Source organism: Dermacentor variabilis, chromosome 2 (assembly GCF_050947875.1).
Source record: "Dermacentor variabilis isolate Ectoservices chromosome 2, ASM5094787v1, whole genome shotgun sequence".
NCBI classification, from domain to species: Eukaryota; Metazoa; Arthropoda; class Arachnida; order Ixodida; family Ixodidae; genus Dermacentor; species Dermacentor variabilis.
Genome location: NC_134569.1, coordinates 239,160,027 through 239,176,127, shown reverse-complemented (window position 1 = coordinate 239,176,127; position 16,101 = coordinate 239,160,027). Strand labels below are relative to the sequence as shown.

The window sequence follows — 16,101 nt, the reverse complement described above, 5'->3', positions numbered from 1 at the left end:
CCCTGTAACTCAATTGCAGTGTCTGCAACACCGTCTGTGATAAAGCTGATATTTGCATATCAAATGCATCTGCTATTAAAATTAATATAGGAAATTACCCATTTCATTTATATGTATTTTATTTCCATTTTGTGTTCTCAGTTCTGTTTTTGACTGTTCTGTATCGACTTAGAAGACAATGTACTGTTTCCAGGCACCACAATAAACAATTGAGATCATCTCACTGTGGGTTTATGCCGCGTCTAGAGAGATGAAGAAGAAGAACCGTGACGCCGAACAGGGAATCCTGTGCGAGCCATGTTTTGAGGCAACGACAACAATTTTGCTTTAGAAGTGAGGTAAGCTAATACATCCTACATACATTCTCGCATATTTTTTCTCCTATAGTTTTAATATAACACCGTTTTTAACGAGGTAAAAGATGTAGCAGCTTAGGCGCACTGCATCCACACTGCGTGCATAACGTGGTAGGCGCACTTACGACGCGCTGTCCACGGAGGTGCAGCTTATGGCTCTCCTCGATGTAGCCTGATCGCACGTTGCCTATTTTATGAAATATCACAGTCTGTTCCGTGCTACTGGCGTGGTTTCGAGGCGGGAAGAATTCCATTCTGCGGGCTACAATTCCATTCTCGCGGGCAACGCAGGGCGCACAGAGCTCAGACCCAACGTGCGACGCCGTTTAGCTTGGCAGTCCTCAGCTCAGGAAGCGAGCCAGCGGATGTTACCCAGAGAGGATTGTGCAACCAGCCTCGACGTCCGCACGTGGGCGCTCGGTTTGGTGGTGGGCATCGCGCTGGGCCTCATGTGGCAGCAGGCGCCTACCGACAGGCTGGACATCGGCGCTGGCTGGGCACAAGGCCCCCCGACGCCCACCGGTGGGGGCAAAGCCGCTCTAATTCGGCGCCATCTGTCGGCCACCAAGAACAACGCCGCGCTGTCCGCAGCCCTCAAGAACCCGCACGTCATCGAGGCGCTGCAGGAAGGTGCGATATCTTTCTATACTACCGCCACATTACTACGTAACTAACGAAGCTTTCCCTCAAGTCTAAATATTTTAAGGCAGTTTTCCTAGTCTCTAACGCCGCTCAAGTTCGCTCTTCTCCTCTGGCGGCCATTTTTCCAAGAAAGTATGCCTTCCAACCATTCAAAAGAGCGACTTTCGCGGACAACATCAGTCCCTTTCCACGTAAGTATGAGGCTTGGAGCAGGAGCTATGGCGCTTGAAAGTAACCTGGGGCCTGACGAACCAACCGACTGAGCTATCTTTCCGGGCAACATCCAAGGGTCACGAGTTCAAATCACCTCTTATGTTCCTTTTTACCCCCAATTTTTTTCTTTTTTTTTCTTTTTAATGTACTTTCCTTTATTTTATCACTGTACGGGAACCCTCCTTCAAAAAAAAAGATATATATGGTCAATTATATATGGCCACACATGTGTAGGTCATAAATACCAGGTTCTCTAGCCGAGTGCCATCCGTGCGGTATAACCGAGCTCAGATTGCTCCACCTTGACTGATCAAATAGGGCACCACTGTAGGTGAAATGAGGCGCACAACTCCTGCGGGACCCGCCGTGGTTGCTCAGTGGCTATGGTGTTAGACTGCTGAGCACGAGGTAGCGGGATCTAATCCCGGCCACGGCGGCCGCATGTCGATGGGGGCGAAATGCGAAAACACCCGTGTACTTAGAATTAGGTGCACGTTAAAGAACCCCAGGTGGTCGAAATTTCCGGAGTCCTCCACTACGGCGTGCCTCATAATCAGAAAGTGGTTTTGTCACGTAAAACCCCATTATTTAATTTTTAATTTAACTCCTGCGGGGACGGTAGAGTATCCGCCTCCCGTGCAAGAGGACCGTGGTTCAAATCCCGGTGCCGCGCAATTCTCCACCGGAAAATACAAAAAAAAAACGTGTGTTGAGAAAATTGCACAAAGAGGCCTGGAGTGCGGCCTGATCCCGGTGACCAGAACCGGTAACGCACTCTCTCACCAGAGCAGGATTGGCCACCCTGGTGCAGTACTTGGCCACAACCTCCTATTTGAATACAACAATCAAACCCCGGCCCTCAGTCCCCAGCAGCCGCGAAGCAACTGACCACGGCAGCGGTCAGATCTGTGACGCTGCAGAGGGTGCTAAGAATACCTGGCTCCGGACAGGCCGCCATTGGAATCTGAACCTGGCAACGTTTAACGTTAGAACGTTATCTAGTGAGGCGAGTTTAGCAGTGTTATTGGAGGAATTAGAGGGTAGTAAATGGGATATAATAGGGCTCAGTGACGTTAGGAGGACAAAAGAAGCATATACAGTGCTAAAAAGCGGGCACGTACTGTGCTACCGGGGCTTAGCGGAGAGACGAGAACTAGGAGTCGGATTCCTGAATAATAAGGAAATAGCTGGTAACATACAGGAATTCTACAGCATTAACGAGAGGGTGGCAGGTCTTGTTGTGAAACTTAATAAGAGGTACAAATTGAAGGTGGTACAAGTCTATGCCCCTACATGCAGTCATGATGACCAGGAAGTCGAAAGCTTTTATGACGACGTGGAATCAGCGATGGGTAAAGTCAAAACAAAATACACTATACTGATGGGTGACTTCAATGCCAGGGTAGGCAAGAAGCAGGCTGGAGACAAGTCAGTGGGGGAATATGGCATAGGCTCTAGGAATAGCAGAGGAGAGTTATTAGGAGAGTTTGCAGAACAGAATAATATGCGGATAATGAATACCTTTTTCCGCAAGCGGGTTAGCCGAAAGTGGACGTGGAGGAGACCGAATGGTGAGACTAGAAATGAAATCGACTTCATATTCTGCGCGAACCCTGGCATCATACAAGATGTAGACGTGCTCAGCAAGGTACGCTGCCGTGACCATAGGATGGTAAGAACTCGAATTAGTCTTGACTTGAGGAGGGAAAGGAAGAAACTGGTACACAAGAAGCCAATCAATGAGTTAGCGGTAAGAGGGAAACTAGAGGAATTCCGGATCAAGCTACAGAACAGGTATTTGGCTTTAACTCAGGAAGAGGACCTTAGTGTTGAAGCAATGAACGACAATCTCATGGGCATCATTAAGGAGTGCGCAATAGAAGTCGGTGGTAACGCCGTTAGACAGGAAACCAGCAAGCTATCGCAGGAGACGAAAGATCTGATCATAAAATGCCAATGTAGGAAAGCCTCTAACCCTACAGCTAGAATAGAACTGGCAGAACTTTCTAAGCTAATCAACAAGCGTAAGACTGCGGACATCAGGAACTATAATATGGATAGAATTGAACAGGCTCTCAGGAACGGAGGAAGCCTAAAAACAGTGAAGAAGAAACTAGGAATAGGCGAGAATCAGATGTGTGCGTTAAGAGACAAAGCCGGCAATATCGTTACTAATAAGGATGAGACAGTTCATGTGGCTGAGGAGTTCTATAGATATTTATACAGTACCAGTGGCACCCACGACCATAGTGGAAGAGATCATAGCCTAGAGGAATTCGAAATCCCACAGGTAACGCCAGAAGAAGTAAAGAAAGCCTTAGGAGCTATGCAAAGGGGGAAGGCAGCTGGGGAGGATCAGGTAACAGCAGATTTGTTGAAGGATGGTGGTCAGATTGTTCTAGAGAAACTGGCCACCCTGTATACGCAATGCCTCATAACCTCGAGCGTACCGGAATCTTGGAAGAACGCTAACATAATCCTAATCCATAAGAAAGGGGACGCCAAAGACTTGAAAAATTATAGACCGATCAGCTTACTGTCCGTTGCCTACAAAGTATTTACTAAGGTAATCGCAAATAGAATCAGGAACACCTTAGACTTCTGTCAACCAAAGGACCAGGCAGGATTCCGTAAAGGCTACTCAACAATAGACCATATTCACACTATCAATCAAGTGATAGAGAAATGTGCAGAATATAACCAACCCATATATATAGCTTTCATTGATTACGAGAAAGCGTTTGATTCAGTCGAAACCTCAGCAGTCATGGAGGCATTACGGAATCAGGGTGTAGACAAGCCGTATGTAAAAATACTGAAAGATATCTATAGCGGCTCCACAGCCACCATAGTCCTCCATAAGCAAAGCAACAAAATCCCAATAAAGAAAGGCGTCAGGCAGGGAGATACGGTCTCGCCAATGCTATTCACAGCGTGTTTACAGGAGGTATTCAGAGACCTGGATTGGGAAGAATTGGGGATAAAAGTTAACGGGGAATACCTTAGTAACTTGCGATTCGCTGATGATACTGCCTTGCTTAGTAACTCAGGGGACCAATTGCAATGTATGCTCACTGACCTGGAGAGGCAAAGCAGAAGAGTGGGTCTGAAAATTAATCTGCAGAAAACTAAAGTAATGTATAACAGTCTCGGAAGAGAACAGCAGTTTACGATAGGTAGCGAGGCACTGGAAGTGGTAAGGGAATACATCTACTTAGGGCAGGTAGTGACCATGGATACGGATCATGAGACTGAAATAACCAGAAGAATAAGAATGGGCTGGGGTGCGTTTGGCAGGCATTCTCAAATCATGAACAGCAGGTTGCCACTATCCCTCAAAAGGAAAGTGTATAACAGCTGTGTGTTACCAGTACTCACATATGCGGCAGAAACCTGGAGGCTTACGAAAAGGGTTCTGCTGAAATTGAGGACGACGCAACGAGCTATGGAAAGAAGAATGATGGGTGTAACGTTAAGGGATAAGAAAAGAGCAGATTGGGTGAGGCAACAAACGCGGGTAAATGACATCTTAGTTGAAATCAAGAAAAAGAAATGGAGGGGCATGGGCAGGACATGTAATGAGGAGGGAAGATAACCGATCGTCATTAAGGGTTACGTACTGGATTCCAAGGGAAGGGAAGCGTAGCAGGGGGAGGCAGAAAGTTAGGTGGGCGGATGACATTAAGACGTTTGCAGGGACAACATGGCCACAATTAGTACATGACCGGGGTAGTTGGAGAAGTATGGGAGAGGCCTTTGCCCTGCAGTGGGCGTAACTAGGCTGATGCTGATGATGATGATGATGATGACTACGTAGAGCATTCTGACAAAGCATCAGGCTCCAAATTCACGAGTATTGAGCCTCGCATAAAGGAAACTCAAGATCAAATTTCAGTGCTGTTGCCTTCTTGTGCATTGCGCAGAAAATATTTTTAAATTGCTTCATTGTAAGTGTGGCGATTTTTTCAAAGCATATTTTTTTTATTTTGTATGCTTTATGTCCATTTTTAAATTCTTATGAAGTGAAATGCCATTAGGAAACATGTTAAGGCACTGTAAGAAAACGAGAGGTCTTTATTATTTCAAGCAATTTGGTAATGGTACTATTTCCACCATTCATTTGCCCCCTCTTCATCTTCTGAGGTCTCCTGAGCAGGCCAAGCGCGTGCCTTTTGCCGGACTTCTAGCTCGTGCCCTGCACTTGGCGACGACATTAGGGTCGGTCGACTCGCGCTCGGCGCTCCGCCTCTCGATCACGAAACGAGCCCGGTACGTCCATAGCGCGCACATAACCAGTAGCGACTGCCAGAGGAGCTCAACCCAGCTCTCCTCTGCCTACCCTCCTCCTCCGCGACGCTTCGCCTCCTTTCTTGTTCCTTGCCTCGCTTAATGGCACCTAGACTTTCTTCTAGCTAGGTGGCGATGCCTTCCCGCTCACTCTAAAGGCCCAACCACTAGCACGCGTCGGCTAGCTTCGGAACGTGTCAAAAGTGCCAAAGGCGTCTGTCAGAACACTGTCAGAAGCGTGATGAGGCGCAGCGATTTTGTCGACTGCCGATGCTAGAAGTTCGCCGACGCGTGGCGACGCTTGGCTGGCGTGCACCAATCGGAGGCTGCGAGCCCTCCGCCTGCTATGCCTATGATGGCCGCCGTTGCGAAGACTCTGACACCAGCAATCGTCCCAGTTGTTTGGACACACCACGCGCGCTACAGTGTTGTTGAAAGACAGTGTTGTGATAGTAGGCCGACAACGATACGACCGACGACCTTGGGTTGTGGCAGTGCGGCGTGGTTCCGAACCGACTTCGCACGACACCGACTAACCCAACCTGCCCACTGGGTTCCGCCAGTCTCAGTGCGATCGTCTGCTAAAACAGCCAACCGAATCACGATTGCCGCAACATCTGTGCTTGGTGTATGTGTATTTTGTCGTGCTCGAGATTAATGGAAACATGCTTCCGAACTCCGCAGTCTGGATAATCAGCACTGGCCTATCGCCGATGCTGTTTACGTTCCGCATATGCCTAGCGCTTCCATCGAGTTCGTAAATGGCGAGGGTACGAGCCCAGCTGAGAAACTCTGTCGAAGGAAATGAATTTTCGGTTCCGTTTGGTGCTGCAGCGATTCAAGATATGGCACTCCTGACTTCGTGTGTTGCGTGATGTGGTGAATGAACCGTGTGGAACTTCTGGTGGTGAATCGCGGCGTGTTTCGTGTGGTGTCCGGTGACTCAAGTTTAACGGACGAACTCTGCACTGCTTCCAGTGGCAAAGATGACTTTCGAAAGCGAAAGACACTAGTAACCGAACAATGGGAAGTACGTACGTCTTCAGCCATGCCGTCTGTTTCAGCTGACAGTGCGCTAGTCTATTCGGCATGTGAATCCAGTTCAGTACAAGTTCACTGTGCTCCTTCACTCACTTCTTTCAAGTGCATCCGTCTTTTGGGCTAGTTGGGCATAAATCGCTCATGCAGCACTGAAGATCGCTGACGCACAGAATGAAACATGACACAGCGCAGTCATGTTTGAGTCAGTGTGTCCGTGTACTTGAGCACTGCAAAAATAAATGATCTGTTTGCAGTATATACACCGTGTGTAATGCATAGGAGGACCAGCATCATGCAAGACCTATGCATGCAGCCGCGTATGCCAGGCTTGCTTCAATGCCTGCTTGAGAAGCAGCACGTACTGAGTCAATGAAACTGTAATTGGCTTTTATCTTTTTTTGTGTGTTTATGGGGAGAGCAGGTGGTGCGAGTGCATTGCGGGGAAGGTGAAGAGGTGTCATCAGTGCTTTGTGCAGTCGGTATGCTTAAACTGCCCAAAATGTTTATCGCTGTGTTACTCTAAACTCTTGTCAGGAAAAAGATCAACTCGACTCAAAACCCAGTTCTTAATGCATGTTCGCAGAATGTGTTTGATTAGCAAGTCAACACTTCAACTGCAAGATTATGCCGGTGTACAGCATACGCGCTTGAAATAAATACATTCCGTAAAGATGAACAACTGGGCCTACACTTTCAAACTTTCTAGTAGCACTGCAAAAGGTGCTGCCATGAGTATCAGCCACAACAAAACTGATGCGTGTCCAACCTACCTCTTCGGAGGCGTCCCTATAAAGACTGTTTAGGCCCTTCCCATTCTGGGTGCAACAGCCAGCGCTTCTCTCGACTTTTCTGCATACGGTACGAGCACTGTATCTAAGTATCGTCGCGTTCTTGGTATTGTGTACCATGTCTCCCTTCCCTGTGGTCCTGAGACATGACATACCGTTGCCGTCGCAATAGCACGCAACGACGCCGGCAGCGCGAGCCCTTAGTAGCAGGTCACGTTCATCAGTGTTTAAATCGCTGACGTCGAGCCCAACATCGCGAGCCAATTTGTCATTGTCAGGGTCGTCCATTGCAACGAGCGTCAAAGTTGGCGTCATATAATAAAGAACCAGCGTATCGTCGCGCGCTTTCCCTTCCGCTAGCCACCGTAGTTCCGCATTCGCGCTGCTGTCTGCTCTGTCTTGGCTCTGTTTCTGGCCGCGCGTTTGCGTTTTGCGCAGAAAAGCCGTAGCGCTGCCTGAGGGCGCCGTTTCCGACGGTGCAACGTCACTATGAGACATGACGTCACCACTCCTCGATCGGAGGGCGGGCGATTTGAACTGTGCTAGAGGTACACTGACGCTTCAGAACGCATTTTCTCTTAAAGCAAGTCTCTTAGCACGAAACAAGCGTTTCGAGGTTTCTGGGATGGTATTTCAACAGTCCACGTTGACTTAATATTAACCTTTAGTGTCCCTTTAAGCCCCCTGAATAGCGCGCTCGGAGTATGGCGGAGCGCGTACGTACTTTTCCCGGCGCGCGATTCTCTACTGCTCCTCCGGGCGCCTTCCAACTCCGGCTCTCGCTTCCCTCGCGGCGACACACATAACTTCGCCGATTTGACTGACGGGGCATGTACGCTTGCACGCAAAATAGATGACAGAATAATAAATGAATACGTAAATCAATACTTAAGCGAACGAACGAACTAAGGTCATGGGAGCTGCTTAGATATCTTGGAGAACTCGTCGGCCCATTGTCAAGTCCACACGCTAACATATGCAGCTACGCACCAGTGCATCATACTTCACTGTTCATCTGCGCGTTAGCTTCCACCGTTGCAAGGATCTCGCTTCCGACGTCGATACTGCTTTCTGGCCACCACCTGACACGCTGGCAGTGGCTTGAGTCGCTGAATACCAACACTATCGGCAGTGTAGCACCCTCTGGTTGACCAGGAGAGAGTCGTCTGCAGGGGAGTACATGTTTCAGGCTCCCATCTTCATCACCGCCAACTCGGCACAACACGTTGCGGGTATCCGTTTATGTCCGTGGCGGAATCGCAGCGGCTCCGATATATCGAGGTTCGCAGCACTGCAGCCCGGGCCTCAAAGAGCAGTGGACTTTCCCCGCTGTTATCATGAATACTATATGTAAAAATCGTGTCTTTAAGCGTCTTGTAAAGTTCTAGGGTGGATTTGGTGGTCATGGCATCTCGCCACTGTGTGCTCTCTTCTTGTACGCCTTCTTTGGCTACCTGCGCCCATTTTCTGGCGTTGTCGGTCTCGATGGGGTTTTAACACGGCAAGCTGGGCGAGTTTGTGATTGAACATGTGCCTATGGGTGAGCAGCACCAGTATTGTGTCCTTCCTCTTGTCTTTCCTCCGGGTTGCGCCGCCCACCCATAGAAAGATGCTCGATGGGGTGGACGAAGAAGTGAGGGTGCACACGAGGGCACCATTTTATTTGGATGCCTCTCACATGCGCATACCGGAATAAACTGCGTACGCGCATCTGGCGTCATCCATTAGGTGTAGGTGGCTTTCGTATGTGAGCATGCCCCGCGCCTCTCGCGCTTCGAAGGACATCTCCTTGGATGACTCCAACCGCGACGCGGCCGTGGCATCCTAGCGGGTGTCGTCCCACTTGACGCTACCGGCGTTCGAACCTCTCTCTAGGCACAGATACACATTGCGCTGTTGGCGAAGGTGGGCGCCGGCACATGCACTGCCTTCTGCAGCTCACCTACCAAGACCGACCTGTTGTAGTATCACAGGCACCGCCGTCGTAGTACCTTCCCAGTCCCAACTGAGGCTGCTCGAAGGTGTTTTTCAAGGTATTAAAACACGTCCCTTGCGGCACTGAACAGCCCTCCTAAGCATTTGTTGTCGGCATCCAAATACCCTTTCCGCTGAGAAGGCTCAGAGGGTAGGGGTGGGGAATACTGCCGTAAAACTGTATTGCTGCCGGCTTCTTCGCATCCAGCTCGAGACCCTAGCCTGCGAGGCAGCATGTAGTGGTTATGACGAGGCGCTGGAACTCATCCACGCTCTCTGCGAGCAAAACGTAAAATTAAATTATAGAGTTTTACGTGCCAAAACCACGACCTCCTCGCTGCGAGCAGGAAGGGATCGTCGGCGAACGCTAGGCCTGAGGACGTCCATGTATGCGGTAATCTTGCATCCAGGTGTTGCAGTCTTTAGCCAAGAGCCCTCTCAATGAGACTGAGTTCTAGCCCCGAGAGGTACAGCGCGCACAGGAGAGCTGATAGCGGGAAACCCTTTGAGGCCTCTCCGTACTGAAACAGGCTGCGTGCATGCTTGCTTCGCCAAAGGCTGCTACGACTGTGTTGGCCCGGTATAATTTGCACAGGAGATCAGTTTACATTGATGGAATGTCGATGTCTCCCAGGTGCTGGAACAGGTGGTTGTGAAGGACGCTATCATGCACCTTGGACATCTCTAGGAAGCAACATACCAGGTCTCGTGATTCCTTACGTACTATTTCTCTACACTGGCTGAGTACGTATACACTGTCTTCCAGACTTCGGCCCCAAGGGAAGCCGTGTTGTAGTTTCGTAAATTGGTCGTTCTTTTTGGACCTGGCACTCATCCAACCTTCGACAGTGTAGGAAAATATTCTGTAATAACTCTTGTCTCTGTAAGCGGTCAAAAGTCACCCAATTAGGATTTTGTCAGCACCATTTTTGATACGAACCATACCCCTTCTACGGAGCCGGCCCGCCGGCATTGGTGCACCTTTGATAATGCCCTTGAAGATTGCCACTGGACGCTCAAGTGCTCGTTCGCCTAGACATTTTACCAGGCCCGCAGGGATGCAATCGAGGCCACATGCAGTAGGTAGATGTCGCAATATTAGAGTTAGTCCGATCTAGGGCAGAGCGGTGCCTCCCAATGAACTTGTTCCCCAGGCAGGTAACTGATACCTCAATCTTGGAGGTACGGTTGTTCCGTGGTCACAACCGTCGCCGATCACGTGAATATTCTTTGTATGTGGCAAGTGGGGTGCTGTTCGAGGTCCGACACTGCCTCTCTTGTGCCTTCTTCCCGTAGTATGGCTGTCTTGTCTTTCCGTTCGAGAGATGCAACATATGATGCACGGATGGCAACACCAGTGGCGTTCTCCGACCGTCCCACTTAGCTCGCAAACGGCGAAATAGCACCATTGCATGCTGATGCCACGAAACCAGCGTGATGATGATTTCCTGACGCACGTACACCGGAAGAATGTTCAGTGGAGCGCGTCATAAAACACTTTCGTGTTAAAAAAGGAAATGAAGGCACACCACAAACATATCACACAGCCACACGCAGACGAGATTTGACAAGACCGTGGTTGACCATAATTCAACCGCTAGTTGGCAAGAATTCCAGCACAGCTTCGTGATCTTCATATCGAGTTCAAGCACGACCTTATGCCTGGAACCCGGCACGACCTTCCGGAAACGAGAAATCATTAGTGCTGTTCCAGCAAGATTAAGCTATTGGAACTTTCTCAGCAGTACATGGTGACAATTCTGCAAAGTTAGTCACTCTAACAACTACTCAAGCGTTTCTCTGTAATGTTCCTGTGCTACCTCTTGTGAAATCTGCAGTCTAAATGCTAGGCCAAGAAATCAGCGACAAAGTACCCTCAACGGCAAATGCTCTTAGCGTATACACCTTGGTTTGCACTCTGGCGGATCGCCAGACATTTACGTGTACATTGTATTTATGTTCGTTCGTCACTGCACCCGCTCGTCGCTCTTTCCTTTCATTCGTCTTATAAACTACGGAGATGTGGGCAGAAAATTAAGGCGAAAGAGTTATACGTCTCATCGGTCAGTCGACCTTAAGCAAAAATTCGTCGACGACACGAAAGACACAAAAGGGCTATGAACACTCAACCTTTGGTGGGAGTCGAACCACGTCCATTTGCGGGTGTCGAACCCATGGCCCTTGGTATAAAGAAGGCGAAAGTAATTCAGGCACAGTAATTTAGACATATTTACGACCCCACGGCTTCTGGTGGGAGTCGAACCCACGGCCGTAGTGGGAGTCAAACCCTCGGCTTTGAGAATTAAGAGGGATGACTAAACGAATTAAAAGGATGAGTAAATGAATTAACGGGGATGTGTACGTCATGCATCCGTGTTTAATGCCTCGGCACTTGGGCTTTCGCCTTCAAGTCGTCTTAGGGATAACGTAAGAGACCCTGTGAATATTTGTACCATATAATTGACGAGTTAAGGTTACCTGGTGCGCGAAATAAACTATCTGCGGTTCTCAATTCTCCTAAATCATAGGGGTTCCTCAGCCGTTCGATATGTCCACAGTTAGAGCCACCTTGTGCAGCCGTGTGTTGATGTTGCTATTGTAGTTGTAGCTGTAGTTGAAGTTCTTGCAGGTTGTGAGTACTTTCAGAAGAACGACGCAGACACGTTTGCACAAGCTATATTGCTTTCTTAGTTACAATAGCATATAAACGCACACAGAATACATCAGTGTCTTTCCAATGCACTTTCTACCAAGTGCCTCTCTTTGGCTGTGTCCTGAGCGTCTCTCACTGCTCTTTCCAGTTTCTGTGAAGTGCCTGTAGGCTGGCTGAACATGACTCCCGCCATGTTTTCGGCGGAGTCACACGTGTCTAGGCAAACGGTGGCGGCGCCGTTCAGTAGCAGCTGTCTCGGTGCTCGCCGGCTCGAGGCTCTACGATTGCTTCGAGGGTTCATTCGTTCATTCTAGCTTCCTTTCGTTCCGCTTGCCCGAAGTGCCAAAAAAAGAATGTAATGTTACGGCTCGCCATTTTTGACGAAGATTCGTGCCACGCAGTCAAAAACGACGCCCTTCCAGGTATCGCTCACACGACGGCGATAATTCGAAAGGTCAAGAAACGCCAAAAACCCTGTGCTTCCAGCCAGCATGAACAGGCGTAACGCCGCTCATAGGCGTCGGTGTTCGTGGCCAGGTGCGAAGACTTCTCCTTTCTCTCCGGTGCAAGTAGTGCCGCACTCACACTCATTGCTCGTCACACGAGTACACAGACTCATCGTCACTCCAAAATGATTTCACAGACATGAGATGAGTGACGAAAGGTTTCATTGGATGTGGATATGAAATGGAATGAGTGCCGGTGGGATTGAGTGGACGTAGATATGTGAAGAGTAGTCAGTGATGGTTAACGTATTTCTCAGTCAGAAAGCTTTGGAATGCTCCCCGTTGGAGCCAGGCAGTCGGTAATGATTTTTTAAACGTCGGAGCCGGGAGAGTCGGTTTTCTGATAAGGACACGCGGATTTGAGATAGAATTTTCAGATTTTTTGGCATACGTACATCGGTATAAGACATTGCAGACACGATCGTCACCCCGTTATCAACGCACCGCGCTTGTCGGTTCGCAATGACAAAGCTTGGTTCAACCAGTTCGGAGGATTCATATGTCTGTGGTTTGCCAACTTCCATAAAAGTGAAGTGTCTAGTTGAGACCAGATCCTAATGCTGAAATTGTTGGGCATATCTCACAATCTATCGTACTAATTACACTTTGAACCGCGTTATTCTTTATGTTTATTATCGATCAGGTGAATTGCGTTTTGCTGTGTCTTTTTAACGTGAGCTCCTGTAATCTAAGCGTGCCTGCTAACCCCGCTGTCTAAGTGGCAGACGCAACGCTTCGCCGAGCTGGCACTACTAAAATGTGCGTGTGCCTGAACCCCTGCAGAGCTGCCAGAAGAAACACCGCAGTCCAGCATAGCCATTTTCTGCGTGGTGCACATGTTCGGCCACATCCAGCACGACTTCGACCTGATTGTCAACGCCAGCTGGGGGCGCCACTGCGACCACTTGCTTTTCGTGAGCAACAACCTGAACCGGGCTCGCATTGGGCTCACCATGTACGTGGAAGAGCGCAGTCCGACCAAGGCCTGTCTCACAGTGCTGCGCTACCTGCAGGAGCTGGAGGACGACGCCGTCGACGATGTCAACTGGTTCCTCTGGACATCGGTCCACTCCTTCGTCATCGTTGAGAACCTCAGGTGCAGTGATTCTACTAAGTGCAGACATACTGGTAAGAGTGCGCATTGCCTCCCATTCGATCGTGTGACAGCACATGTCATGCGTGTGTGCGTGCGCTCTATATTTTCGAGCGAACAGATTTCTGTGGCTGTTTCAGCCGTTTTCGTGGTTGTTCGGTAGTCGGACTCGGCAAGGACAACGTTCCTTAGCTCTTTCGATTTCCCTCTCCAGCTTGCCTTCTACGCTCTCGCGTTCTTTCTATGCTCGCTCCTTCGTTCGTTCGGGCTATTCGTTTACATTTTCTCTCTAACGTCCATCATCATGGGCGCTATAACGTAAAACTATTCCAAATTTTTCTATTCCAATTCAGCCATCAGCCCTCCACGACTGGTCAAAAACTTTTTTCGACCACCCCCACTTCACCTGTCTGTCACGCGACGTCACGAAAACCGCGATACCTCCCCATCTGATATGATGTGCACACACTGATTATGCATGATTTGACAGAAAAAAGAAAAACAGTTATTTCTGATTCGACCCCTTTTCGCCATTAGCCCTCGGCTATTGGTAAAAGTTTTCGGGCTGCACCCACTTCACGTGCCTGTCACGCGACGTCACAAAACCGCAAGAACTCACCGCGTCAAAGTGACGTGTACGCGATAAAGATGCATTAATATGCCGAACAAAACTGAATTTTCTTCGGAATAGCCGCAGGCTGCCCCGTTCTGAAAGGAATAAAAGATGGCTGCCGCCGATCGCTCAGACGCTGGCTACTCGCACCTGCCGGAGAGCATGGGTGTATTTGCGTATAGTAAAGCTTCTTGCGTGGCCGTGTAACGTTTTCGAGCACTTTCGGCACGTTTACCCCCTCATTCTGCCAACTCTTCTTTGCTGAGGGTCCGTTTTAGCGTCAGTCTTGAGCTTCCGTTGCATGCCGCCGCGATTTTCGACCAGCCACCGCAAGCTAAGTAAGGGAAAGCCGACCAATCGTAGACGCCGGCACCACCCTCTTCATCCGGTTATCGACTTTCAGTGCAGTGACTCGGCCCCATCGAATCCCTCTCCACTTTAGCGTTCTCCTCGCCTCTTGTCAGCCAATTAGATACGATAAGCCGCTCAGTGTAGGCAATGTTATTCGTTTTTCAAGCAAACGAAAGTGACCTCCTATAAACGAGGAGAGCGTTTGATTGGTCTGTTCAGACGACCCTGCGGGTGATCGCCCGGTGCTTGCGTTGGTGGTTTCGCAAATTTGACGTCAGGAAATTGGAATAGAAACATATTGGAATAGTTTTACGTTATAGGGCCCATATATACAACTGCTGTAGAATGGCAAGTCCGCAGGTATGTAGGCTAAACCCCCCAGTCAACAATAAATCTGCTTCTCTAAGCATGCCCGTGGTATAGTCATTTTCAGAGCGATAGCGGACATGAACTCTTCACTCCGCTCAAAATTATGCCGTTGTATCTGGCATCCGGTTTCATCATTAAGTAGTCGTTGTAGAAGGCGGCGCAAGCTACAGCAGTGCTACACTCGGATGTATCTTTAGTTTCGTGTGGTTGTCCAGCGCAGAGCGCAAGCTTTGTGCAGTCGTCATCCTCGGCTTTGCTCTTCCCATTGGTTGACATAGTCTTCGTTCGACCAGCAATCGCTGTTCTTGTTTGTATTTGCGGCTTTCTTTAGTAACTATCTGCATTCTTTTTTTTTTCCTCTAAAGAAAGCTTTTTCTACGGTCGATGGTAAGAAAGATTAATACCAATGTTATTCGGTGGCGTTACTTATTCGCAAATGCTAGACTTGAGCTTCATTTCAAACGAATAGTGAGTCTGCGCCCACAGAAAGGCACGCGCATAAAGACCGCCACCAGAGCAGGGCTTAAGGTCTCCCTTCAATGGAGGGGAGGCACTCATATAGCGGCGGCCAGTGCATATATATAGCAGGTGAACATAGGAGAGCAGGCATGTGTTTAACAAACCCTCGTATGCTACCTCACATCGAGGCTGCCAGACGGTCATTGGGTGGCATTATTGCAGCAAGTATTAAACAAGCGAAAGCTGTATCGGAAGCTTTTCATGCTGTTCTGCAATTTTCTCATTGACACTTTTCATCCAATTATAATATGCTAAAGGTTGATTATTTAATTAAGGCTAATTATTTAATTAAGCGGAATGGAAAAAATAATCTGAGCATCTCCCAACAACGGAAAACAACATTAACTTAGTTTTGTTCAGCTACGTCGCATTTGCATATTTTTTAAATCGGCGCATGATAGTTAGGACACCATGTATATGCTTCGCCTTCCTTCCTTTTGGTAAGATACTCAATGTGTGACATATGCTGCCACATCTCAGCTGTTGCTTAACGACGACAGCACATTGTGAAGTACTTGTTAGTACCTTGGGCAGTACGCGTCTTTCGCTGATCGGAACACGCGAGCTGAGTGCAAGCGCTGCTACGCATGACTGCTATTGATTCTGATTTATAGTGAATTAGGCTTGGCCTGGATTTCGGTTACTGAGTTAACTATATATTTATGACCTCTGCATGCAAGTGGCGATGATGAAACC

The 16,101-nt window shown here is 48.8% G+C and overlaps 1 protein-coding gene across 1 annotated transcript in view; it reads left to right on the top strand.

Annotated features, from left to right (window-relative positions):
* Window positions 1-721: 721 nt before the first annotated feature.
* LOC142570728 (glycoprotein-N-acetylgalactosamine 3-beta-galactosyltransferase 1-like) overlaps window positions 722-16,101 on the top strand; it is a 22,846-nt gene continuing 7,466 nt past the window's right edge. The window contains exons 1-2 of the mRNA XM_075679073.1: window positions 722-986; window positions 13,244-13,556. Of these exons, the coding sequence (XP_075535188.1) occupies window positions 722-986; window positions 13,244-13,556 (578 nt within the window). The remainder of the gene's footprint in view (window positions 987-13,243; window positions 13,557-16,101) is intronic.